Source organism: Clupea harengus, chromosome 21, assembly GCF_900700415.2.
Source record: "Clupea harengus chromosome 21, Ch_v2.0.2, whole genome shotgun sequence".
NCBI classification, from domain to species: Eukaryota; Metazoa; Chordata; class Actinopteri; order Clupeiformes; family Clupeidae; genus Clupea; species Clupea harengus.
The window spans coordinates 2,521,368-2,548,820 of NC_045172.1; the positions used below are offsets into that span (position 1 = coordinate 2,521,368).

A 27,453-nucleotide genomic window follows, 5' to 3' on the forward strand; every position below is an offset into this window, starting at 1 on the left:
TATTGCTGTAAATAGGGGTCTTTAACTCTGAACGCTGAATCCATATGATCACCACAGTCACCAACAACTCAGGCCTGGGCCTTTCTATAAATAATGCCATTTCTTTATTGGTATTTGAATATTCAGTTTTTTTTTTTTAATCTTTTCCTTTACATTTCAGCTCAGTTAGAGGGTTGCCTTTATAACTTTGCCCAGTCATCATAGAAACCCCCAACAGGCACATGGCAGACCACAGGGAGCATGGGATGCTGAGTGCTGGAGTTCACACTCCAATCAGTTTCTTGGTAGGGGGGTGGGGTTACCTTGTAGATTAAAAACAACCCCTAAGATAATAACTGCATTCCAAAAAAAAAAGAAAGAGGGGATCTATAGGGAAAAACACTGAGAAGGTAATATTGAAACATCTAAAACCCCAGAGGGTGTATCTCAGTGAGGTACCCACAGCCCCAGTCCCATTGGCCTTCCCTACACGTCATGAGCAAGACAGAGAAGCAGGCTCGAGTCAGTCACAGCCAGGCCGAGGGCAGCCATGAAATGAAAAGAGAAAAACAACCTAAAAAACTCAGGAGTCAGAAGAACAGGCACATTGGAATAGTGTGTAATTGTTTGTCTAACTGTCACTGTTAAAAACAGTGGAAATAGTTCGGTTTCTCACAGAAAACACTTTTTTTCACTTCATTTTCTTGCTTTATCATTACAATCCCCACCCAGATGCAGGGTAGGAGGAGGGGGGGAGGGGTACGTTGGTTTCCGCACTGCTACCCCCCCATGATGGTATGATGGTGTGAGATGTGTGAGATGTGTGTGTGTCTCAAACCCTTTGTCTCCTTCATTAGAGACATAATCTCAGGAGTGTGCAAAGAGAGACAGGGTCTATGCCTGTATATATATGTGTGTGTGGGTGGGTGTGTGTGTGTGTGTGTGTGTGTGTGTTTGTGGCAAGTCTGCGGACAGGACAGTCATTTCTCCTGAACTCAGATAATTTCAAAGGTCTTCTTGAGCTCCATGATGAGCTGCCAGTCGTTCTTCGTCATCTCGTCACGGAACCAGTTCTTGAGTGCGTCGATGGACTGGCGCGTGATCTGAGAAAGAAGACAGTAGAAGGGTCACATACTCATTAACCAACTCGCACAACATTACGTGCCCAAAATGAGTCCCACCTACCTTGCTAACAAGGAAGTCGGTAGCCTCAAAGTGGCGGCCGAACATCTTGGGCGATTCTCCTGGAATGGGCTCGATCTTCACGCAGATCTCCTGACCCTTCTTGGCAGAGTCCACGTTTTTGTGGTTTATCTCGATGCCGGTGACGATGCCAATATCTACAAACTGCAAATGAGAGACAAGCCATCTTTCAGCTATCTTTCTCCACCTCACTCTTCCATCTTCACTGATGGTTACCAGTGGTGACTACATGGCAGTGATGGTGTAGTAGTATTGATCCTTAAGGTGAATAGCCAGAGATGCATTCGATTCTTAGAGGTGTTACTCTTCAGACTGCGCAGCTTCAAAGGGTATGCACTGGCATAAATACACACTGACACACACACACTTACCCCTTTAGTGGGTACACACACCGGCGTTCCCTGTTTAACGACCCCAGATTCCACAATCACACCCATGACTATGGGGTCCCTGGAGTTGAAGATGAACTGGGGGAGGATTCGCAGCTTGCAGGGGAAAACCGCAATGTGCCTAGCAGGGGACAGGGGAAGGGACGAACCGTCACAACACTGGACACAAGTGGACATTGGAATGACACCGACTTACTCATCTTCATATAGGCATATTATACAACTGAAATTGTTTTCAACCTGAACTATTTCACTACATTTGTAAACTGTGAAAGTAGTTGCGCACTTGAATTCGTCTTGTTTCTGCTTCTTGTAGTCCTCCCGGTACTTGGTGAAGGCGTCGAACAGGTGGTAGATAATCTCGGCACTGAAGATGCGCACACCCAGACTGTCAGCCATCTCCTGCGAGTCTCTCTCCACCTTCACGTCGAAGGCCAGGATCACAGCATACCTGCAAACACACACACACACACACAGGCCCATGTACAACACACAGACTACAGCACACTCCCATAGACATACAAAGAGTACTACAACACCAGAACCATCAACAGCACATTGCACTTACTGTTGATCATGCTCCAGCATAGTGGAGGACTTCATCACGTCCTTCTTGTGTACAGGGCCGATGTTGATGCCTGAATACTGAGAGACACAGGAGAGGAGGCATCATACGACAGCAAAACACTGCAGGCATCACTACGCAAAGTGGGAGTCAGTGGCTCATTCATTACCGCTCCTAATAAAAGCCCAATCCAAACACCCTCATTCACCTAAAAGATCTTGGACCTTTAAGTCGCTGATGAAGTATTTTGGGAAGTCCTCACAGTCACTCTGAACATGTGTGTTGTAGGTAAGCAAAAACAGACAGGCGGAGAAACAGCTTCTATCCCAGAGCTATCATAGCACTTAACAATGCACAAAACTGACCTGTATTTGTCTCTCTGTTGTGTAATATGTCTTGTGTTTTAACTTGTTTTTACTTAAGCTGAGTATTTATAGTGTAAATCTGTATAGTTCAGTCTATATTTTTATTGTTTTTGTTTTATACTTTTCAACTGCCCTGAGTATGAGAGCTGCTACCTGAATTTCGTTGTACTTGTGCAATGACAAATAAAGATATTCTATTCTATTCACACATTAGGAGGCATGCATTGGCTACTCACAGGCACTTTGGAGGTGCGCAGGAACTCCAGCAGGGCCTCAAGGGAGCCGAGGGTGGAGGCCTGGACGTACACGCCCTTCTCCTCCAGCTTTATGGAGCTCAGCGTCTGCTTCAGCTCCCGGATCAGGTCATCCTGCATGAGATGAGCAACACAGATACAGACTGAGAAAACATGCATAATACTGAGACAGAAATCCACATGCAGCATCCTGACATGCTCACACCCCACAGGGCCTTCTTAGACTAGCACACAGACAGCCGTGTAGGACGCAGGAGCCATCTTACCCTAAGACTAGCACACAGACTGACGTGTAGGAGCCATCTTACCCTTAGACTAGCACACAGACTGACGTGTAGGAGCCATCTTACCCTTAGACTAGCACACAGACTGACGTGTAGGACGCAGGAGCCATCTTACCCTTAGACTAGCACACAGACTGATGTGTAGGACGCAGGAGCCATCTTACCCTTAGGACGGGAATCTCGTCGTCCTTGTGGGCCACCAGAAGTGGCAGCCCAGCCAGAGCCTTCTCCAGGTCTTTCCCCAGGATCTTCACGCCCTGGGCCGTGTCCACCTCCTTGTGCTTCTCATATTGGTTCTGGAGGCAAAGAGGGGGAACGGAAGTAAGACAAGGGAGGCACATTCAAAAGGGCACAGACAAAGACAGGTCACAGAATGTGCAGGATCCTTTAAGGATACAAATAATTAGGCAAATACTTCTAACCAATGATCAATTTCAGTCATGTTAGGCTTAAACCTTGTCTGTTTTTAATGATGTTTGGGCTTCTATTTTGTTCCTGCCATTTTCTGCATTGCCATTACTAAAAGTCTTTTAACAAATGTACATATTTTTAGTATTCATCCATTTCACAAAACAATGACGTCATGTTTTAACCCCCCGCTGGGTGAAAGTGCGTCCGGGCGCATGCCCACCTTGACCCGGAGCTCCTTGAGGGGCGGTGGCAGCAGCAGACCCCTGATCTGGGTGACGATGGGCCCCTCCACCCCGGGCACGATGATGGTCTCACCCTCTCGCAGAGTCCCGTTGATCAGGATCACATCTATGGTGGTGCCCATGCCAGGCAGGGCTTTAACCTAAGGATGGGCACATTGGCACCCACACATGCAGACAGCTCAGCGCAGGTTCATATGAGTATTTAAATCACAAACTCCAAGTCAAATAGCCCTTCCATAGCGGAGGGCAAACAAATGTTTCAAGTTGTCTTGTCTAGTGGATACTTGAAAAATGTTCTCAAAAACAAACAGATCCAGATCATATTCAACAGAAGTTATTTGATTATTTGAGTAAGATCATACATCCCAGCCATTACTATTGTATTCCATGACAGTGATGTGATGTGTGACAGTGACAGTGACAGTAATAGGATAGACACGTGCGCTCTAGAGGCCTCACCTCCATGACTTGTGCCCGCAGCTCGTCACAGTGTGCCAGCCGGCGGGCCAGCATGGTCTGGGTCAGGTCCACCAGCAGCCCAATCAGGTTGCCACAGCCGTCTCCCGAGTGGGCAGAGGTGGGCACCAGTGAAACAAAGGTGCGTGGGTCCTTATTCTCGAAGTACAGGGCTGCGTTGAGACCCTGGGATTTCACCACAACACACACACACACACACACACACACACACACACACACACACAGAGTTGTTGATGGCCATTTTGAATGCAAGTCACACTTCATGACTTCTGAAAGTACTGACTGGACCTAATAAAACTACTTTCCACATCAAATTCCTCAGAAAGTCATCGGAAAACTGATAGAGAAAGTTAGTGCTTTAACAGCTGGGTACAGTGATTCCTGTTGAGAGGTTTGTGAGGGAGAGTCTGACCTGCTGGGCAAACTCCACTATCACCGCCTTGGCCCTCTCGTCAAACTCATCCTTGGTGTTCTTCTTCTGCTTCTTCAGTGTGGCCGCCACATCGGACTCAGGACTCCTCTTCCAATCATACAGACGGTCGATCTACACATGCATCCACACACATGGCACAGGGGTCAGAGCTGCTAAACAGCACTTCAGCAGAGCAGATGAAGATGAGGTTCTATTGTTTACATTCCATCACAGGGTGGTACGGGTACTGATGTCCTCACCTTGTTAAGTGCCACTATGAAGGGACACTTCTTCTCCTTGAGCAGGTTGATGGACTCCAGAGTCTGGGGCTCCAGGCCGTGCATGATGTCCACCACCAGGATGGCAATGTCACACAGAGAGCTGCCCCTGTTCCTCAGGTTACTGAACACACAAGGACAACACACAGGTCACACACACACACAGATTTATCTCCAGTTACCAACACGGGTAACACATTAGTGCAATCAAAATATTTGTAAAAGGCCTGGTTGGCTCAGAGGCGCAACACAGAACCACACCTGCTCCAATCCTAACTACCCTTGATCGTTACGCTACACGTGGTACTCGGGGGTTAATCATTAGGGGACGTGTGCATACCTGAAGGACTCGTGGCCAGGCGTGTCAATGATGAGCATTCCAGGGATCTTAATGTTGTCCTTGTCAAACTAGAGGGGGGAAACATAAACACACACACACACACACACATACAGTGTAAGTGGACGATTCATTTATTCTCACACACACACATTGATGGCCTCAAGTGTCTGACACACAATGGAAGTAGGTTCCGAGTCTGCGTACAATTAATGATAAAAATAAAAGATAAGACACAGAAGGACCTAGATTCCATAACCTACTTCAGAGATTCCATAACAACCCAGTGATCCAACATGGCAGCTTTAACACACATGTGGATATAATGCTGTAGATGTCATCTTTGGACCATTTCAGAAGCCTAACTACTGTTCTGTTTGAGCATGGGCTAATGAAGATAGTGGAGTCTGATAGTGTTAGCGAGAGGATGAACATTGGCAGAAAGACCACGGACATCTGCTGAGAAAGCAGCACTGACAGGAAATGCCTTGATAAGATTCTTACATTCTTAACCATCTTAGTCTGCTCGATGATGGCGTCCAGTGGAACGTTTGTGGCACCGATTTGCTGGGTGATTCCTCCAGCCTCACCATCCTGCACATTTGTGTGTCTCAACTGCACACAGAAACACAGGTTTTACCTTAGCACAGGCTATATGCTCATAGACATTCAATAATATTAGCACACACACACACACACACACACACACACACACACACACACACACACACACACACACACCTTATCCAGGATCTTGGTCTTTCCTGTGTCTACATGGCCCAGGACACAGATAACTGGAGCTCGCAATCGGTCAAAATCAGTATTCTTCAGGTTGTCCTGTTTCCGTTTCTGATGAATCACATGGAATAAAACTGCTCAGATCAGACAGTATTAAAACACATCTCAGGATAATCAAGTGCGTACTCAAAGGGTCCATTCTCGAGGAGCCAATCAAATGACACCCTTTCCTTTCATGCTCCTGAAGCAACATGCTGATTGACTGGAATAGTGTACGGCTCAGTGACAGCCATTTTCTAGCAGGGTTGTGCACAAACACCAGAGGATTTTTGAGCACACAGAGAACGGACAGCTAGGACCGTAAGGAGCATTTCACTGACAATGAAGTTTACTGGATTACAATTGTGGAGTACTCCTTTAAGTACACGAGTAACTAAAAAGAATGAGCAATTAAATCAGTTGATACTTCTGTGGATATAGTAATGCACTTTGTGTGTGTGGGTACATGACTTACCTCGATACGTCTCTTGGCCTTTTCGTAGAGTCGCTCCTCTTTGGAGAGTCCATCGTCTGAGTCGCTCTCGCTGCTCGAGTCCGAGCTAGGCTCCTTCTCGACCTTCTTGGCACTCTGCGTCACCGGCTTCTTCTTCTCCTCCTCCTCTGCTCCATCACTCTCTTCTTCGTCCTCCTCATCTTCATCATCGTCTTCCTCATCTTCATCCTCCTCACTGCCGTTTTGGGCCTCTGGTGCTGCAGTCTTCTGGGACTGCCGAGTCTCCTTCACCTCGATGTGGACTTTCTTCGGCTCTACAGGTACTGTCAGAGAGAAAGGGAGGGAGGGAGGGAGAACATGAGTGAACAAACATCTTGGAAACAAACCTACTCGAGTCAGCTCAATTCTGTCACATCCTCAACACAAACCTGGGAGCAGTGCAACAACTAAAAACTGAGACATTGGGTCTGTATTGATTCATTGATTTCTGTTTAAAATATATAATTGATCAAAAAGCCCAACTTCAGTTTCTGACAGATTTCTTTATATTTATTTAAACGTTTTTTTTTTTTTTTTTTTTACAAATTGCTCAGTCATAGTGTTTCACCATCATGGTTCTGATATTAGATGACATAGTCTTGTATGTACATTTCTGAAAAGGTATCCAAAAAATGTTTTTCCTCAATATGAAGGCTAATATAAAAGTTACAGATAATATATGAAATTCTAGCAAATCTAAATAGTCCTGACTGTCCTGAATAAACAACAACAACCAAGTCTTACATTGGGTAAGACAGAATGCTGATGCTGAAAATAGCCCAGGGTTGGAAGTGAAACTATGACTCCCACTAATAGCAAGACAGCCAAAGAGCTACTCAGGAGCATCTATCACATTCATTCATTCATTCTTTCATTCAGACAGGCCTGGGCAAAAGTACCAAAAGGAAAAACAAAGGCACCTTTCTCCTCTCCATCACTGAGCATGGCCTCCCAGTCATCCAGATCTGCAGCCTCCGGCTTCTGTTCTTTTACTGGGAAGAAACAGCAACACCACATTAATAGACAGCTGTATTCATTTTGAATTTTAAGTACTAATGCAGTCATTATCGGAAAGAAAGGAATATGTGAGTGGTGTCATCAAACTTTAGCCAAGTGCTGGATCAAATTACCTGCTTCTACTTTGGGCGTTTCCACTTCCATCTTGACTGTGATTGGCTGTGCCGTTTCTGGTGCAGGTGAGGGAACCTGTGAGGTCTCTGAGGGAATAATATTTAAATGATGATTGGGGAAGTCACTAGCCAATAGCTTCACACAAAACTGACCTCTGACTCTCTCTGTGTGTGTGTGTGTGTGTGTGTGTGTGTGTGTGTGTGTGTGTGTGTGTGTGTGTGTGTGTGTGTGCGTTTTGGAAATCACCTTCAGGAGCCTGAACAACAGGCTTCTTTTTCCTCTTGTCAGAGTAGACGGGCTTCTTTTTTGGCATTGAGTCTTTGGATGGCACCTCGATACCTAAAGACACACACAGTCAAGGTCAAGTTCAAGGTCCCCTCCTGAACATTAGCCGTAATCGATCGTCACATCTCATTAAAACCTTACCGTACACATTTCGATTTTAATGAATTAACGTGGTAGGCACTTTTTCTCCAAAGCAACATAGACGAGAGGTAGACACCCACCCTGAGCCTGCAGAGCCTTGAGCGTGGCCTCCGCTCGAGCGCGCGCCTCTTTCTGGGTCTTGGTCAGGAGCTTGCCCTCCTTCTTCAGCTTCTCCTTCCTCTCCTTATCCTTCTGCTTCTTCTTCTCCTTCCGCTCCTGGTCCAGCTTTTCCTGAGATGAGAAAGAACATGTTCCACCATTATACCAAAGTCAAAGAATTGGCGAATTGGCTGAATACTTTCTGAACAGCATGTGTGTCTTTCCCTTGGTTGTGTGATGCGTGTGTCTTTCCCTTGGTTGTGTGATGCGTGTGCGTGTGCGTGTGCGTGTGGGGTTGTGTGAAGCGCGTGTGTGTGTGTGTGTGTGTGTGTGTGTGTGTGTGTGTGCCAACCTGCTCCAGCCTCTGAGTCTCCATCTCCTCCATGCGTCTCTGCCGCTCATCTTCCTCCTGCTTGATACGCTCTTCCTCATCCTTCATGGCCTTCAGCGCCTCCTGCATGGCCTTCACCGCAGACTTGCTCGGGCCCTTTTTCTTCTCCTCCTTCTCCTTCTCTCCTTTCTTCTTCTTCTTATCCTTTTTCTTCTTGTCCCCCTCGGTCTCCTCTGAGAAAGGACACCAAAGCAGAAACCGTAACTCAAGTGCTACTCAAGAAACCTAGCCTATATGGTTTAACATCATGTATAAATCTGTGCACCAGAGAAACTACAGAGAGCTCTAGTTAAGCAGTTAGAACTGGCAGGAGGGTTTCTTTGCTCCTAGAAAGGTGTGTGTGTGTGAGAGCACATATTAATTTAAATCACCTCTCCTCGCACCATCACCAGATAGTCTATATGCGTTTACGCCTGTGTGTGGAGATGTGTGTGTCATAACTAATCCTCTCTCTATGTACCCATCAAGACAGACATGTGTGTGTCTGGTCCCTCACCTTCTCCCATGGCATCAGCGGCATCGGCTGCATCCTGGTCCTCAGAGACCGTCTTCTCCAGCTTCTTGTCCTCTGCCACCTCCTCGCCCACCTTGGCCTCCGCCGCGGCCGGCTCGTCCTTCTTGGTCGTCGCCTCCTCCTCCTTCTTCTTCTTCAGCTTGGCCCGATCCTCCTCTTTCTTCTTCCGGTCGCGCTCCTTCTTCTCCGCCTTCTTCTGCGCGGCCGTCTTCATCTTGAAGGTGCCGGTGTCCTCCTCCTCCTCCTCCTCACTGTCTGCGGCCTTCCCCTTCCCCTTCTGCTTCTTCTGAGCCTTTTTCTGGACCTCAACTCCTTCATCCGAATCATCATCCTCATCTTCCTCTGCTTTGACGCCGCCGCCGCCTCCTCCTCCTCCTACTCCTCCTCCTCCTTTTGGGCCTCTCCGTCCTCCTCGTCCTCTTCCGAGTCGGAGACTGCTTTCCAGTTGACTTTCTTGCCACCTTTGGCTTTCTGCCACGGCCGTGAGCCCTCATCATCTTCCTCCTCATCATCACCAGCAGCAGCGGCAGGAGCAGCCTCAGGAGCCGCCGTCGCCACAGCCTTCTGGTCCCGGGACGCGCTGTCCGACCCCACACCAGCCGCACCCGTACCTTCCTCATCACCCTCCTCTTCCTCTAGGCTGGTCCGCTTTCCTTTGCCTCCACGGGTCTTCTTTTTCTCCTTGGGGGCCACAGGCTCGTTTTCCTCTAGACTGTCAGATTTCTGCACGAGTAATTTTACAGTATTATAATATAGTAGTATCATCACCCAGACTTTATTTATAGTCATATTACTTACATTATATTAAATGACATTATTTACACAGCAGAATATTATTCCTCAGCTTAGTCAACACTAATGAGGGATCAATTTGATTAAATCGTCTCAACACAGTATCTATGAGTAGCCAATTTAAGGACGGCACATATTTGTAAACCTTGTTCCAGTCCTAAGGTTCTGGCTATTGGGAGGGTTTTAAAGCCTTTCTGAAATGGGCTGGAGCTTGCAGCACATGAACCATTTCTGAGGCCCCCCCCTCTCTGTTACCTTTGGTGGCTCCTTGTTGGCTTTTCCTCCACCGGATTCCAAAGTCAGCTCTTCAATTTCCTTCAGGATTTCATCCTCACTGCAGGAAAAGCAAGGAGAGTGTAAACCTCGGACACGTCCTAAGCAGATGTAAACATGTGCCTGAGCAAATGTGAGGGGAGGAGGACTTACTCAAACTCATCTTTTTGTTTCCCCTTCTTCTTTTTGCCTTTTCCTTTGCCCTGGTCTTTCGCTGCTCCGGCTCCCTCGATCTCAGCAGTTAGGGCATCGATGTCACTAAAACATATCAATGTCACATATCATCTTTGGCACTGAAACACCAAAACACCACAACACACTTACATCAATGCATTTGCATTTTGGGCAAAATGAAAGTTTCATCTGACATCCCATGTGCTACAGATCAGTGGTCACATATCATGTTTACTGTGACCGTTTTAAATTTTAAAAAAATTCCATGATCATTTATTTGAATTATGGACAAATACCAAACTGATTAAATCCAATTAAATGTAATAAAAAAAAAATTGTAATGACAACAATAACCAATTATGACAAAACTGTGACAAAACACAATGGCTTGTTGCAGGTGAGAACAAGAAACGTATCTTACAGCGTAGCTTGCGTAACATCTTATCGGGGACTAACTAAAGCCCCAGCCTTGGATATGAGCGTTGTCTGTGAAACACACATCTGACAACCTTGCAGACCGCTTGGCACACGCTGCTGTACACCTGATCTACACATCTGGCCATGATCTCACAGCACTAGTCACTCTCTACCACACATCATCATCATCATCATCATCGGAAAATGACATAGACTTGCTTGGCAGCCAGGACTACAGCCCCCACAAATATGAACAAACACACACACACACAAAAGAGAACACAGCTTAGCCAAACGAGGCCGAGCAGAGGCCACATTCTTACCAAGGGCAGTTCATCAGCACAGGAGAAAATGAAGCAGCAAAGGAGCCTAGTGGCTTATAAAGAAGGGTGTATGTGGCACCTTGCATGCATGTTGCATCAGCAGGAGAGCACCTCTCACATAGGCCACATCCCATCACACTGGCTGATGAAAATCCTAAAGACCAGCCCTCAGGCTGCCTCACTCAATAACCCCTGTCTAGGAGAAAGGCTTTATAGGTCGAAAGGTTTGATGAGGCCAGGGAATGGGTGCACAACAGAAGAAATCACATGTGTTAGTCTTTCTGTCTACTTTATCACATTACTACAGACACAAACACTGTTCCATTACTCAGTTCAAGTCCCATCTCATCAGTTGTGATAGCTGTGACAGCCAACACAAATCGAGGTTGTGAATGGGAAGTATTTCAAATGAAATATTTCTGCAGCATAAATTCTATCTATGGGAAATGAAAAACCCTTTGAATATGGATCTTTACATCAGTACATAATAGATAGAATCATTGCTCAACATCATCCATTACTTGGACCATTTCCTCAAGTTCAATCAGCCACAGAAAAAAAATCATGTCTGATCAGAAGCGAATGCCATCAGTGCCCTGGTATACCACACACACCTCACTGACAGTGCTGTGAACAGGACCTCCACTCCACAGCCTGCTGTTTTAGTGCGAGCCAACAGCTGCATCTTGGCCTTCATGCTGACTTCTGGAGTGGAGCCAGTGTGTGGGTGACAGCAAACCATTAGCGCTCGTTAGCCTGAGCACTAGCAGTCAAAGTAAAGGAGGATGAGCACCCTCCGGCCCAGGTCAGTCCAGTCGCCCAACACACTCTAATAACCAATCAACATAACCAACTCCAGCAAAGGCTCTGAGCACCCAGTTCTCTTAGCTCTTTATCTGTTTAGGCATTCAGACTAAATTTAGCCCTCCTAGGCCATGTTATTGACATGGGAAAAGGGGAACAATAACATTGGGTCATGACACACTAGAGATCCATAATGTTATATCCGAGGCTCATATCAGTGTGTGTTTGCAGCGGACGAAAGAAGAGACACATCAAAAGAGCAGAAGACATAGGAGAGGATTTTGACCTCAGGGTGGGACTGGGCACTGCTGACACACAATGCAATTGGCAACTACAGTCCCCAACACACATCCACTATGATGATGGCAACATTGGCGACATTGCCGGGCCTTATGTACAACTGTTACGCAGAACTACAAACCTGAGAATGAAATGAGTAGTGTGATCATACCATACCAAGTGAAGATATGTCTGGGGCCATAACACAGGATGCAAGTATTGATTCATATGACTATTTGCTTTGTGCAAACAATTGCATTGTACGGTGAACAGAGGTGACAATACCAGGGGCCAACGTCTATTGAGAATACAACATTGCAACATTTATTACAAGGACAACACCAACATGTTTTAGAGATTCAGAATGTTTCAATACCTCACCGCATCAGAAAGCCTCGGAATAAATAGTCATGTCACAGACCCGTGATCGTATCACACATAACTTGTCAAAACGTCATAAGCTTTATTTGGTGTAAGATAGCTATTCTTATCTTCAACCTTTAAAAAAACAGTACCCTTCAGTTAATTATACTCGGCCCGTTATCGGGCTGGTTTATAAAGGATGCTCTGAAATGAACGAACCATCTAAATGATGCGGTTCAAACTGCTGTCAAACTCGGTCTCTGAGTCGGTCCCTACGCAATGACCCCCGCGAGGTAAAGCCCATCCAAACGGACAAAGGTGCACATGCCACTCTAGTGTTCGCTACAACGGCACAATGCGAGTCAACGTTGGCAGAACAATGAAAAAAGATGATGTTGCACAAGAGCATGGTGAGTGGAGGTGTCCCTACACTACGTATTGTGCCCAGTGAAGTATCGTTCCTGACTTACAAGATCTGAGTGATGGCAGGATTACATATTAACGTTATGGTACTGACTAACAAAGTGTTGCAGTATCATTCGCCGATAAGCTTTTACCAAATAGGTGAAGACAGACCGCTAAATTAGCTTACAACCTGACTACTGACACCATAAAGCTAACACTAGCTAACTGACGTTGACGAGGCTCTCCAATAAGGACACTTTAGCTAGCTGACATCATGTTGCAATTCTTAGCTAGCTACAGTTAAACATTTAGCTCGCCATCTACGTCATGGATATTTAACCCTGTTGTTATTACCAAATCGCATGACACAATCTCAGATTTCTTTCCGCTTTTCAACTGTCTGGCACCTATCTAGCATTAGCCAATTTAGCCACCTTGCTTGCAGTACGAATCAGGCCTAGCGGTAGCTTATCGAAGCGGGTACCGACCACCACATGAACTCATGGCTAGTTAGCTAGTCAGTGGTATACACACAGCTAATACCAATATTAACTCAATTTGTATGGATAACATCATCATTAATAATACTTTTGTAGCAGTGAAAGTATGGTAGAATGAACATTAAAAATAATGTACCTGTCCTCGCCTTTATTTTTCTGTTTCTTCCCCATTATCTCTGTGCTTCAATGTGTCCTCGTTGCAAACCGATACAGCTTGGCTCACAGCAGCACATATGGTTGGTCGCAGAAGAATTGCGCAGGCGCTCTTTAAACAGTACATTTATGCACGTAAAGTTTGCGCGGTTGTTCAGTTGTTTCATAGGAATACATTGGTCTCAGTATGGCCAACACCCGATTCCGTAAGAAAAAAAACTGTATGTGTTATGCTGTCGATTTAGACAGTCAATTCCAAGTTAGGCAATTCATTATTTTTAACAATACAGATGTTCATACATGCTGACAGTACACTGGGTGGACTGGGAACTAACAACAACACTATGCAACAATTTGACACTTTTTGAGGTATGGTTTTCTAGGCAACTAGTTTTGGTAAGAATTATTTTTGATAGCATATGGTCATGTGAAGGACAGATAAACACCTGTGTTGCATCTCCGGGCTGGAACACCCTGCAAAAATGGAAGAAAGGCTTTCACAGCATGACAATGCCAGCTATAAGACACCAGTTAATAATAATAATAATAATTTATTTTATTTGTAATGCACTCTTCATTCAAAAGAATCTCAGAGTGCCAGTTAGTGTGTTGGCAAGCTTCTATCAGTGGCAATCAGTTGGTGGTATTTGCAAGGTTTTTGCATGCCTTATAGGTAGTTAGGTTGCTAGTTTTGGAACAGAACTACTTATTGCTGCTTTAAGGAGGTAGGCCTAAGTATTGAACTGAGGTTCCCTACTGAGTTTGTTGTTTTACTATGTTTTCACCTTGATTTAGTAGTAGTGGCAAACTTACTTTAATTATATTGATATATAGCCTACTGTACTTTTATCGTAAGAATAATTTAACCTGGGCCTAGCTCAATCTTGGGAATCAGTAATCATACAAGTGCAGTTCCACGCAAGACAGATAATAATGGAAAGAATAGCAACACGATGCCCATCAGTTTATGCACTGGGCTATAAATGAACCTGAAACATGTGGTTTGCATTAATTTGTTCGTTTATTGAATTCCATTACACTCTTGCAATTACATTCTCACACAGACTATACATTCTGGAAGAATATTCACCCAAGGGTGTTACTCTCAGAAAAGCTGCAACTAGCATTGCCATTTCATTCGGACAGAACTTGCACCCCTTCAGAAATGAGCCAAACTCTTCTGATACATTTTTCGGCAACCATTCTGTAGACATGTCCATCACACAATTTTCTATGATACCATTCTTTATGTCCAGATTTAATGTGATATTGGCGCTCGATGACAAACCATGGACATCGAAATTAGTGCAAACACTAAACTTTGGCGTTCTTCCGTACACCCACTCCCAAGTCTGAAGTTCTTGGGCCATGTTCTGAATACCTGGCCAACACTCTTCTTCACCAGGATCAACAGCATAAATAGGACTGTCGAATCCAAATTCCATGTTGTACTGAGACGCAAGAGCCGTCATTATGGTTTCAGAGTCCAAAGTAGGGTCTTCGTCAAACAGGTTTTTTACGGAAGAGGGAACACTTGGGGTGGCATTGCTTTTGATTCCCTGATAAGTACTTTTAAGTACTGATGACAACACAGATCGATCTGCAGAACAAAGCAACGTGCAGTGATGGTAGGCAGAACTACGACCCAGTTTGGCAGCAGTTCCCGAGATTTTGTACTGTCCGTTGAGCAAGATATCAAATCTCTCTGTTGACTGCACATCTAGTCCTGGTCGCAGTGTTTTTAAGGCGTTAGTCACTACAGAGAGATTTCTGTGTCTGTCGTAATTTTTCTTAGACGTAAAGAACGTCATGTTAATGTTGCCCAAATCGTGAAAAACCGTGCCACCTCCACTGCGTCTTCTTGCAAGTGGCATCCCCATCGTTGTCATCAATTTGAGATTGCATTCCTGCCATGGGTTTTGGTGTCTGCCAATGACAACTGTCGGCGTATTCCTCCACAGGTAAAGTATGCTTCGTTTTTGAAGATCGATGTTATCGTGAATCCAATCTTCCAAAGCCAAATTTTCAAAAATGTTTGTAGACACTGATTTGATGATGGTGCCTGCTTTACCATCTGCAAACGTAGCTGTCAATGTACTGTGAAATCGTAACGTCAACCACCGAGTGTGGCTTCGAGTCCCCAAACACATGTGGCATAAAGTACGCGTAATCATCCTTTCCAAAAGTCCTTATACCGAAATAACTCAACTGTACTTTAATAATAGGGTAAAACAATATATCTATATACTACATCAAACGAATGTTTAGACCAGCCAAAGAGTAATTATGAGTCAATCAAAGTCATGTTTAAAACCAGCTGGTGCTGTAGCGGTCCTGAACACTTCCGGGTAATGCATTACATGTTTTATATTAAAATAAAAGTGCAAAAGTTTTAAAAGTTCAAAACATTTAAAGCTCAACTGGTAAATTCACACAATTGGTCATTTAAGTTCCGAAATGTAGTGAAATGTTATGGATACTACTTTTGTTCAAGTAACTTGCCATACGACTGCACCATTTCCCAACATAAGAAAAACATATTTTTCCTCATAGGCTTAGCCCTAAGCTTTCTTTTTGCCAAAAGAAGTAGCCAATATTTATCCAGAATTAAGTAATGTTCCATGGTCTATTCTGATGTCTTGTTCACACATTTTCTATTTTACTTTCGTTTAAGGGCAGACACAGAAGGATCAATGTCTATGAAAAATAATATTTTGTTTTTGTAACTGGTAAAGCCCACACTCTACTTAATCATTTGACTGAATGTTGGAGACTTATATAGCAATACATTCATGACAGCCCTTCTCTACAATTGCAAGTTTTTCATCCTGTCCCAGTAATTCATACTAATGCAATATAATTCTCGATTATGTGAAAAATTCCACTCCCACCTACATGAATAAGTGAAAATGTATGGTAAAATGTTTAAATAAACTAAATCCTAATGTAGACATTTTTTTGTATTTTTTTTTGTCAATGCAGACACTTTTGTAGTGAACAGAGAGATGAAGGTTTTGCTTCAAAGGCACATTGCAGAGGAGGATTGTCTGGACACTTCAAAGCGGTAGTCTGGTAAATAAGGGAATGGACTGATATATTCCTCAGTTTGTTAAAAACAATTACTTTCTTACAGATGACTGTGAATGGGCTGGATGATTGCGGTATGCTAACCAAAACAGTAAGTAAGACTTGTCAAATATTTGTTGTCCTTTTTATTTTTGAGAACGTTGACTTTTTGGAGTGACCTTTTTCGTGACTTTTACTTTGACAAGGTCATCATTTCTTTGAACCGGTAACAAACGTCGATTGTTGGGTTTACATTTACCCACAATTCCTTTCTACTTCCTTTCTGATATTCCCCATTCGAGGTATGTACATACTGCAGTTTTCATTTAGTAAAATCCAGCTTCATCGTCAGTTAAATACTTTCTTTTGAATTATTTCAAGTCCCGAAATACTTGTGTTAAGGTATAATCACTCGCCAGATGTGATTATTGTGTTGTTGTGGTCTCTTATTCAGTAACAAAAAGAGTGAAAGCCCAAGCCATGTCTGGTAGATTTGCTCCCTTCCTAGCCAGACGGCTAGTTGAGGCCGATTTGCATAATGCTTTTTTTTGTAATGTCCCGCGACATTGTGAAATTAAGCATATTTTCAAATGGCTCATATTTGACTCAATGTAGCGTATAGTTTTGAGGTCCTTAATCTGAGATACTTCGTTACCTAACTGAGCCAGCAACCTGATTGATGTGGCGGCTTTGGCCCTACACATAATTTAGCTAACATCAGCCTTGTTATGCTATCCATCCTCAAGTTCTTACGTAACTGCATAATTCTAGTAACTGCTAATTTAATTACTTAATGTTTCGAGGCATGCACAACAGATTTGTTTTGCAATTCATTTGATTTTAGTATTACATCCAGGCTGCTGCATAGCAAGCTAGTTGGCGAACATTGCCGACTCCGCTAATGTCTGACGTTTTACACCAACACTGTCATCTACATTGGGGTGTCTTGAGTTCAGCGGGTTTTCAAGTGGGCGTAATATTCTGGAAGTGAAAAACCTGAAATGTCTAAAGTCAGGAAATTGCATAATGAACGATCTTATGTGTTAAATGCTGGCCTTTTAATGTTACTAGATGGCTCCTACCAAGAAGGGTGAGAAGAAGAAGGGACGCTCAGCCATCAATGAGGTGGTGACCCGGGAATACACCATCAACGTTCACAAACGCATCCATGGAATGTAAGTATCCGGCATCAAGGCTGGCCCTGTTGCGAGCGTTAAAATGCATGGTAGTGCAGGTTTTGCACCAGACTGACCGTATATTTAACTCTGAAGAAATCACACACCTAGTTGCATGTGCTTGTCAACCAAATGATCTGTGTGGTCTGATGCCTCTTGTTTAGGACATATCACATCACAATTCAACTTCTTTTCCTCAGCTCTTTCAAGAGGAGGGCTCCTCGCGCCATCAAAGAGATCCGCAAGTTTGCCATGAAGGAGATGGGAACACCCGACGTCCGTATTGACACTCGCCTCAACAAGGCAGTTTGGGCCAAAGGTGTGAGGTAAGGAACACTTTCCCTGGAAGTCGTCAGATGGTTGCGGGCATATTTTTGCTCCAACCCCCCATATAATTCTATTTTAAGGTATTTGGTAGAATGCTTTTGTCCAAAGGAACATGTAAAAAAAATAAAAAACAGTATAAACAAAACTGCCTCAAACAAATGAACTATATAGTCAAATGCTGAGGTGACAATGCACAGTATTAGGTAGGTCATTTCATTACTGAAGTACCACGAATGAAAGTCTTGACTGCAATCTCTGTGGGCATTGATCTTGATTTAGATTAGTGTTATTAAAAATAAAAATGTCATTGTCAATTGTAGTGTATGCTGATAGTATAACATTTTGTGGTCTTGTGGTCAATCTGTTAAAATGCACCATGGCCAAATCTGTACTTCTCTGCCCTCTGTGTATAATGTGTGAATAGCAAAAGCTCTTGCACTCTTTTGCTCAGAGTTTTAAGAGTGCTCTGGTTGTGTGTATAGTATGTGATTCAGTGTCTTAATAGGGTTGCCTTGCACTTCTAGGAACGTCCCCTACCGTATGAGGGTGCGCCTGTCCAGGAAGCGTAATGAGGACGAGGACTCTCCCAACAAACTGTACACACTGGTCACGTATGTCCCCGTCACCACGTACAAAGGTGAGTGTTTCCTGATCTTGACTAGAGACACTTCTGTAGCTTCATTGGAAGACGAGAGCGTCAGCAAAACCTGTGTCATGGATTTGATGTTGAGATTGAATCACTGGTCATTATAAAATGCATGGTTCACATGAATAGCTTGTGATGACTGCTGTCGTTAAGAATTAAGTGGGTTAATTTGTTCATGATTACTGTGGATGAAGAGGTCAATATCTTCCCCTTAGAGCTGTTGTAAGTGTGTGTGTGTGATTTGAAGGATTTTCATTCAGTGTGCAACCACATATTTTTAATCACATATGAAGAAATCAGTTCAGTGATGGAACAGTGTATTTGGACTACCATTTACTGGCATCACAGCTGCTTTTGTATCAAGTCAAAGTGAACATGATTGCCATGTGCACCAGGCAGTCAAGTTGGGCTCTTAAATGAGTTTGCTAGGCCTTACTGTGCTTACTGTTATGAAAGGAGTTGACCAAGGAAAATTGTACATTATGTTTAATTCAAGTTGAATGGTTGAGTATTGCTGTCATTGGTTGTCACGCTGACATTCAATTTGTCTTCTCTTTATAGGTCTGCAGACAGTCAACGTTGACGAGAACTAAATGTTGTCGGTAAAATAAATTTAGAAAAAAATAACCTGAGTTCTGGTGTTTTTTTCCCCACTCTAACTTTTCTGACTGATGGTGGTGGTGATCTTTACCCAAATACACATTAGTTTGACTAGTTTCAATACTAGTGTTTAAACAATAGAAAGTCTGGTATTTTTGTACTTTTTCTTGTTAGTTTTTTTAATGGTCTGCAGATGACAAGGGTTTGGGACAAGTCTTTCCCAATTTTCTTCAGATTGTAATAAAGTCTAAATTCTACCCAAATTCCTCTCAACCAAAGGTATTTTTTTCCTCTGCAAATGCACATAATCAAAGGAGTACCATGTGCTTTTTCTTTCGTTGAAACACTGACAAGTGTTTATCTTTATAGGGCTCTGAATCCAAGGAACGAATCTATGCTAGGAAATCTCCATGTCAAGCATTTTGAGGTTTTTGAAGCATTTCAATTCGTTAATGTGTCTGTCCATCTCGTCAGAGGATGTCTGCCACATACGCGATTTGCAACAATGTTGCAATTTAAAGCAGCAGTAAGGAGTTTGGGTCTTTAAGTAGAAAGTGGTTGTGAAGAGATGTGCAAAATCTTTGGAAATGCCACCACCAGCCCAAATGACACGGCAAAAAGCTTACACGAAATGCCTACTGGTGCCTTGGTGAGTTAGTGATTCGGTGAAAGCTTTTCCGTGTGGGAGCAGACTACATGTTGTCGCTCCTCCATGGCTATTGGGAAAGATGGGTGTGCTCACATGACCACACAATGAAACTAATTGGAAGCTGCTGAAACAAGTTGCCTAGTAGCAAATTGCTGCATGCTGTAGCTTTAAATGGATTGGATCATGCAGCATTCAGACCGAAGGGTGCTGTTTTTTTGTGTTCTGAAAACGACCAGAAAAGTAACTGAAGATTTGGCATGATGGCAATATTTTGAATGGAAGGATTTTAGAATGTGTCTTGTTCCAGTTAATGCAGCTTCAGTGCAGTGGGAATCCAAATAAAATGGCTGGACATTCTTATACGTGTCATTGGGCATAAATAAAATGTATATGTAATATACGTAATGTGTTTGAATTGGGCTGTGAACTACTTTGTCCTGGCTCTGTCCTCCAGCACCTTTTCTTATATGTGTCTGATGTTCAGGGCAGGAGGTGACCAGACTGATCACTTTTGATAGCATAATGACGCAGTGTTGAGTAATTCAAGATGTTTTAAAAAGAAAAGATCTCCTCCACTGTCAAGAAAGCCACGCTAGAAGGACCGGGCCGTTCTGACACTGATGTGATGGCAACTATCTGCAGCGACTACAAGAACTGTCTGTGGACACTAGATAGATGCACACGTCCTTATCCGAAGGGCGTCTGTATCACACCAACAGACACACATACTGAACTTTTGGAGAGTATGCAGTTTTGCATTTAAAGCAGAGGTATGCAATTCACAATCAAATATGTTTATGTGTACCGTGTAGAAGTAGCTGAATGTTTCTTTTCAAACCGTTTGGCAGATGGGTACCAAATACCATCCACTTTTCAAGGAAGTGCAATGAGTTTCGTCTGCCATAAGGGAATGCTATAACAAGCAAATGTATAACATTACCAAGGGCCTGCCTACTATATAAATGATAGTACAAAAAGGTAATTCAGAAGGTATCTTAAGCTTAGTTCTACTGCTACCTGATTACATTTCCCACCATTTTCTGACAAATCTACTTTTCAAACTCCTCCCAGACTGTCCAATAAGGTTTGTTGATATGATTTTATGTCTGTAGCACTTCGTGACACTAATCAAACTTGTGAATACGTAGTGCTCAGTTCTGGCCTATCAGAGTTGTTATGCAAAAGGTATTATCTAAGTTTACTGACATGCTGTGACTTTTACATGTGGTCTCTTAACTTGTTTTGACTACTTTAATCTGGGACGTTTAGGACAACTTCAATGTTGATAAGTAGAACCCCAGAAACTTCACACAAATGACAAGCCTTTTTAGCGTTTCTTATGCTCCATTGAGGTCTTGGTTGTGGTACATGAATGTGCTGACCACCAATACATGTTTCTACCTGCTCTTTTATATGTTTGAAAATCAAATATGGTGTAACAATGTTGCAGACAATCACAAGAGGCATGGCAGTTAATGCAGGATCCAGGATGCCAAGTCCAAATGCATATATGTACAGACCAATGTAAACAAAAGCACTGAAAAGAATGAAAAAAAATAGAAAAGAATGAACAGTAACAGAGAAACACTGCATGACCTTTCTTTATGGTTGTGTAGTGTAGAAAGTGTGTAGAAAAAGCTCCTCTCATGCAAATTTCAGCATTTCCACTGCCCCTTTACAACATTGAAGAGGAGTGTCCTATCATAAGCTTAAAGGCTATGTTGGTTCCAAGATTGATTTTGTAGTACTTGTAGACATTGCCTGTATATGCCAGTATCTACTACAAAATAAAGTGTAATTGGGACTGTGAAGTCAACTGAGCTGCTTGTGTACGAATAACAACATTGGTGCCCTACAAGGCCTGTCTTCAGGTGGGGATGTCCTGCTTGTGATGCATTTCAGTCAATCATCTTCATTCTATGAGGTCAGTTCGGTTAGATTATTTATTCTGGCTCGGTCATTAATAATTAGTAAAGCTGTAAGAAATTAGATTTGTTTTTGTCTTTAATTTTTTTTACATTTTACTAATTAAACCAATGTTTTGCCTGACGAAGAGAAGGGCAGAGTTTATCTGTTTTAATAAATGATTTACATTATTTACAGTATATTAGGTACCCCTAGCGAAAACGAATGCAGTCTAAAACAGTTCTGTAATAAACCCCCCTTCGCGATTATCATAATGTTCAGTTTATGTTGAAACAGTTTAAGACTAAGTTCAACTTTATGATCATTTTGGAGGATGCAGTTTGTGGTGCTGTTGAACTGTATTGAATTAAATACGTTATTTAGCCTAGCCTCACTGATTGGGTAGTCAAAATAATAAATAGAAACACGAGTCAGTAGCTACTCTACTGGTCTGGGAACTTTCAAAATCATGTTCTTCTGAAAGCGAGCGGAAATGCATCTTCATCTTGGATTGAGCTGTTAGACCAGTTACTTTTGTGTATTTTTATTTTCACAGCATAGGTGCATTTATTGAACTGTAATCAAAAAATCAGTTTGTGAGTAAAAACATATGAACTGACAGTAACTAGATTATTATTAACTAGAATATGCATTTCCTGAAGGAAATAACAGTGCATGAAATGCAAAAGTTAAGAAAGGAAGAAGTAAGGAAAGAAGAGTGAACAAGAGTGAAAGAAGAAAGGAAAGAAGAGTGAACAAGAGTGGCTATGGATAAAGACAGCAAAGAGAGAGTGAAGAGGAAAAAGTTTAAAAGAAGGAAACTAAATGGACTGAAGTAGAGAGATGGAGTGTAAGAAAGAGGAGTTAAAGAGGGATAGAAGAAAAACACGTGGATTGAGGTTGGAGAGAGAGGGAATGAGTGAAAAAAGGAAGGAGATGCTGCATTTCACTTAAGAGGTCAGTCATTCCCTAATTCTTTAGGAATAGAATACAATTGTATATCTGGGTTGGCGCATTCAACAACACAACATATCCCCTAGCGTTTTGAACTTTCTGTGGGTTGTGACCATAGGTTGTGACCATAATGTGTCTGTCGAGAAGAAGTCTCAAAGTAAGAAGTCGAGTGTGAACGCAGCCTTAGGCAGCTGCACAGTAGAAGTGAGTGTAAAACACCGGTATACAGATAGCAGTGGTGGTCCTCAATTATAAACCAGAATAAATGTCTCATAGAAACAAGCCTACCTAAAACTCTTTGCTCCTGCCTGCTCATATTTGCAGGCAGCATCTTCATAAATCCATATCAAGTGTCAGAGTAATATGAAGAGAGGTTAATACTTCATGTAGTGCCCTTGTTACATTACAGTTTATCTCATTATACCACAATATCAAGTGTAACATACTAGTCAACAGAGCATAAGATCATACTAATGCATGAAACTTTTCTTCTATTTCCTCTATCCCCAAGATTTTCACTGTCTATATTTCCTGTCTTTTTTTTTTTTTGTGTGCAAGTGCATCATACAATCTTTATAGTGTAAGTCTTAATCAAGAGTATGCTGAGAGAGTAAGTGAAAAATGCTGAAAAGTGCAGTTAAGCCTCATTTTAAGCCAAATGGAATCTAATCAATGTTAAATTTAACTCTGCATATACACTGCAATTTTCACTCTTGTCAGAGCTTTTTGTATGATCAATAAATACACACAAACTGTCACAGACACAAACACAGACCACACTACAACACTTTGAAATTCACACACCTAAGAAAGGTTCCCCTTCAACCCACATGCTATGGCTATAGTGGCTTGTATTTCACATTCAAATCCATTGCAACTTTAGTGCACTAATAGTAGTGTTGGTATGAATGGCAGTGTTACAGCAGGTGTACCACTGGTAGTGCTGGTGGTTGTCAAAGTAACGTTAGATCCATGTAACTCACCCATGTGGTCCTGACTCAGGCAGATCAGCAACACACACAGAGCACAGGGGATGGACGCCATCTTCCTCTCCTGTCAACTCCTCTCCTCTTCTTCTCTGTCTTCTGTGTGTGTACAGAGCTGAAAACTGAATGTGACTCTAGGCTCAGTATTAGTCTTCCTTCTGTGTCTGTTTCCTGTAAATGCATCTATGTATCATAGACACATTTACACCAGCAAAACAGCCACACCAAAACCACACATGCTACTAGATGTAGTTCTGAAAGCACATCCTCACCCTGTAGGATCTGTGCACTAGTCTGTGTGTGTGTTCTTTTCTGGGAGGAGTAACGGCCCAAATCCTGAATCTGACTGACAGTGTTGATCTCCTGATGTCCTTTTGAGCATCTTAAACCTAATGTCTTAAAGTCTACTACGACTCCAGAACTATACTTATATCAGAGTGTACAGTGTGTGAACATTGTGTGTGTGTGTCTCTGTTTGTGTGGTGTGGTTTGTGTACGTACATGTTGTCCCCATTTTCTTTTTTTCCAGATCCCAAGAATAAAACAGAGCTGTGCACTGAGTAAACCTCACTACCCGACATGCTAATAACAGACGCTATCATCATGGCTTTTAGCTTGCTTGCTGGCATGGCCACCTCCCGTATCCAAGGGTTCAAGTTTGAGCCCAGCATTTCTGTGCTTCTCACAATAGATGTCACTTTGATGGCCTGTAATGGCAGTAAGGTTTAGGAGGGTGAGTTTAACAGTGGCCAGTCCTCAGTGCCTTATACGCTGACAAGTTTTAGCCTCTGACAGGCATCAGCATGTTGGGTATGTGTGAGTGTCAGACTCAGAACTCAGACTCAGAAAAACTCATATGTTATAAAAAATAAATGCACATTAGAAATCGTGACAACACACACAAACAGACGTGAGAAACAGGATCAGGTTTTGTACCACTGTCAGGATGTCACAGCTGCCTTGTCCCGGTCCGACAGAGTGCAAAAATGTCTCTGGCCTGCCGTTGGGTGACAAAGGCATGGTGATGCAGGTCTACGTGGGCGTAAACCAGGACCCAGATGCGAAGGTACCAGCACGACAGCATCAGTCCACCATTATGTTGTCAAGTCCGTCCCCCTCGGCTGCGTCCTGCCCGTACTCATTGCCAACGTTCGTGATCCAGGTGGCCATCCCAGTGTCACCGCCTGCAAGCTTTTTGGTGACCTGCAGTGGATGACAAAGCTCACCTTCATGCTGGAGTCAAGCTTCAAGATGTCACCAAAGATGGATGTGACCCTGGCTTTGGTCTCGTCAAGACTTCCCTTTTTTTAACCATTGTCAACATTTTTATACCATTGTCCCCTGGCGGCAGGCTGGTGTGTTGCAGCTACAAATGGTCAAAGGTGTCCTCTGGCGGCTTGTCAGTGTACTACAACCACGAAGAACGTGTTTTCAAAGGAAAATAAAATAAATGAAACCGGCAAAAGTTGGAAACGCTTCACGAGTTTGCGTGTCATCCTTGCGCCAGGGGCCATGCTAATCTTCTCTGTATCGATTCCAATTTTAGTATATGTACTGCCGAAGCGAGTACAAGTTGAGAATCTGTTCGAGATTAATTTATAACCACACTCTGACCTGATAACATAGCCACTGGTGTATTATTTTGACGCATTGTTCTCTGTCGTAAATACGCTCGAGTCAGCACATTCGTGAAACAAAAAATATATGCTAAAAAGTAAATGAACACGTTAATCTAGGTAGGGGTTGAATACAACTTTTTAAATGATTGTGTACTTTAAAATGGCAAAAATACGCTCTGGAGGAGCACTGCATTGCATTATGGGTAATACACAAATAGGGCTTCCCTGTCATGTCATTGGTTCATAGCATAGACCAGCTCCACCGTCCAGGCTGGAAGAATGCGAGCACATCAACAAATATATTTTCAAATAACTTGTATTTCTTCAGTCATAATTCTTCCAGAAGTGTAGTAGATACAGACGTGTACTTCCTCTGTTGAAGACGTATTACCTACGTATACAGAAGTATGTATACATACTCTTAAATGAAAAGCTGCGTTTAAAGTTTGCATTTAGTTTATCATTTAGTTGCATCTATTCTAAATACCCCGTTGCAAATATACTATATATGCACATCATTCTCCTTTGATCTAGCCTATCTTACCTTCGGTTCGGGCCGAAATTCAAAGAGAACACTGCTCCTCCATCTTCAGCTCCGCACCAATCCACCGCCAGATGGCACTCGCATTCAATTACTTTGTCATGCAGTCCTTGAAACGTAAATTTTCCATGCCCATTTTAAACTTTCTTATTCTTCAACTTAATAAGCGGGTCTTTCGTCAAGGGAACTTTTTCTTTTTGTTGCCTTACATGCTAATGAGTAAATACATTTGATACATACACTTTTACTCAAATGTTTTGTTTGTTTGTTTGTTTTGTTTGATCCTCTGTCTTCTTATTTTGTTGTTGTTGTTGTATTGTTCTGTTTATCTTTGCCCTATGTAAAGCGTGTTTGAGTTTCTAGAAAAGCGCTATATAAAAATAAAGTATTATTATTATTATACTTGATTCCTGCTCCACGCACATGCACCGACAGATGGCGCTCCAGGGCTATATCTTACTCTGAAGCGATACTTGGAACATTTCTTTTTTGTGAGACCGATACAACTACTAATCAAATCATCAACTGGGGTTTCTCAAAAGTGTTGTGGTAAAATAAACAAATCAACTGTGCCAGTTAAAAGCACTTGTTTCATGTATGGGGTCATCAATACTCTATTACACAAGACAGGAATCACTTGTTTCATGTATAGGGACATCAATATTGTATGGGGTTTTCAAAACTGTTTTACACAAGACAGGAATCATCTGATCTCTGTATCAATGAGGCTGGTTATGTTTTTCCCTTTAAAAAAACAAAACACAACTACTAAAGATTTATCATCTGGGATTTCTCAAACGCGTTGTTGCACGACCATCACTAACTGGCAAGAGAGCAGGATGGAGTTTATATCTCTCTTAGTTACAATGGCTGTGGCGCACTGGCACCTCCAGGTAAAGCACCTCTGTCTGACACTTGTGTGCAAACCAACACTGTACAGCCGTGTGAATGTAAGGAAAAGATGGATCCGTTTGGCTGCGAAGTTTCAGAGTGACCATGTCATGCCAGTATCGCTGATTCCATCTGAAAAGCACAGGTTGTCTGCACCAGTATCTTCATGTATTGTGGTACAGCCATGATTAGGGCCGGTGTCACTTCTCTTTTCTGGTCTTTTTCCACTGGGTCAGGTACTGCTTCTGTTTTCTGAGTTTGTATTATATACATCTACCCATGTTTTTTTCCCTCCCCTTCTGCCACACAACTCCCCCCCCCCCCCCCCCCCCAATCCCTTCCTATCTCTTCCTGGCCGGCCTCAAGCAGATGGGTCCCCCCTTATGTGCCATGGTTCAGCTTAAGGTTCCTTTCTGATTAACTGGGAGTTTTTTCTTGCCCCTGTCGCCATTGTGCTAGCTCTAAGGGGGTCCAGGCACTGGGCTCTGTGAAGCGCCTTGAGACAATTTGATTGTTTTGGCGCTATATAAATAAAATTGAATTGAATATCCCACCAAAAAAAGATGCAAATGGAGGTAATGTAA

At 42.9% G+C, this 27,453-nt stretch overlaps 3 protein-coding genes, 1 long non-coding RNA gene and 1 other non-coding gene across 6 annotated transcripts; 1 reads left to right on the plus strand and 4 right to left on the minus strand.

Moving 5' to 3' along the window:
* Nucleotides 1-85: 85 nt before the first annotated feature.
* Nucleotides 86-13,614, minus strand: eif5b (eukaryotic translation initiation factor 5B). The gene is given in 25 exon segments (XM_012819746.3): nt 86-1,082; nt 1,165-1,326; nt 1,554-1,692; nt 1,858-2,022; nt 2,140-2,216; nt 2,738-2,869; nt 3,204-3,335; nt 3,671-3,832; nt 4,152-4,334; nt 4,582-4,713; nt 4,842-4,983; nt 5,200-5,267; nt 5,701-5,811; nt 5,938-6,045; nt 6,449-6,750; nt 7,387-7,458; nt 7,597-7,683; nt 7,844-7,936; nt 8,104-8,254; nt 8,475-8,686; nt 9,010-9,469; nt 9,472-9,750; nt 10,075-10,153; nt 10,246-10,350; nt 13,494-13,614. Coding segments are annotated over 25 exon segments (3,696 nt in total). The 5' UTR covers nt 13,529-13,614; the 3' UTR covers nt 86-974.
* Nucleotides 9,448-19,351, plus strand: rpl31 (ribosomal protein L31). 2 transcript variants are annotated; one of them, XM_042702937.1, is made up of 6 exons: nt 9,448-9,453; nt 16,579-16,582; nt 17,648-17,751; nt 17,952-18,077; nt 18,603-18,715; nt 19,286-19,351. In XM_042702937.1, exons 3-6 carry the CDS (start codon nt 17,648-17,650, stop codon nt 19,315-19,317), a joined length of 375 nt encoding a protein of 124 aa, XP_042558871.1. In that variant the 5' UTR covers nt 9,448-9,453; nt 16,579-16,582; the 3' UTR covers nt 19,318-19,351. The 2 variants fall into 2 exon arrangements, with proteins under 2 accessions (XP_042558871.1, XP_031414654.1); XM_031558794.2 differs by lacking the exons at nt 9,448-9,453; nt 16,579-16,582 and adding an exon at nt 16,822-16,878.
* On the minus strand, nt 14,513-15,856 carry lipt1 (lipoyltransferase 1). The gene has a single exon (XM_012819670.2). The coding sequence runs from the start codon at nt 15,682-15,684 to the stop codon at nt 14,545-14,547; it is 1,140 nt and encodes a 379-aa protein (XP_012675124.2). The 5' UTR covers nt 15,685-15,856; the 3' UTR covers nt 14,513-14,544.
* Nucleotides 19,352-23,382: 4,031 nt separating the features above from the next.
* LOC122128597 lies at nt 23,383-26,143 on the minus strand. The gene is made up of 2 exons (XR_006151475.1): nt 25,982-26,143; nt 23,383-25,021 (listed from the first exon to the last, which is right to left on the minus strand). It is a non-coding gene; the product is annotated as an uncharacterized LOC122128597 (long non-coding RNA).
* LOC116218275 lies at nt 25,280-25,388 on the minus strand. The gene has a single exon (XR_004162779.1). It is a non-coding gene; the product is annotated as a U6 spliceosomal RNA (small nuclear RNA).
* Nucleotides 26,144-27,453: the final 1,310 nt, after the last annotated feature.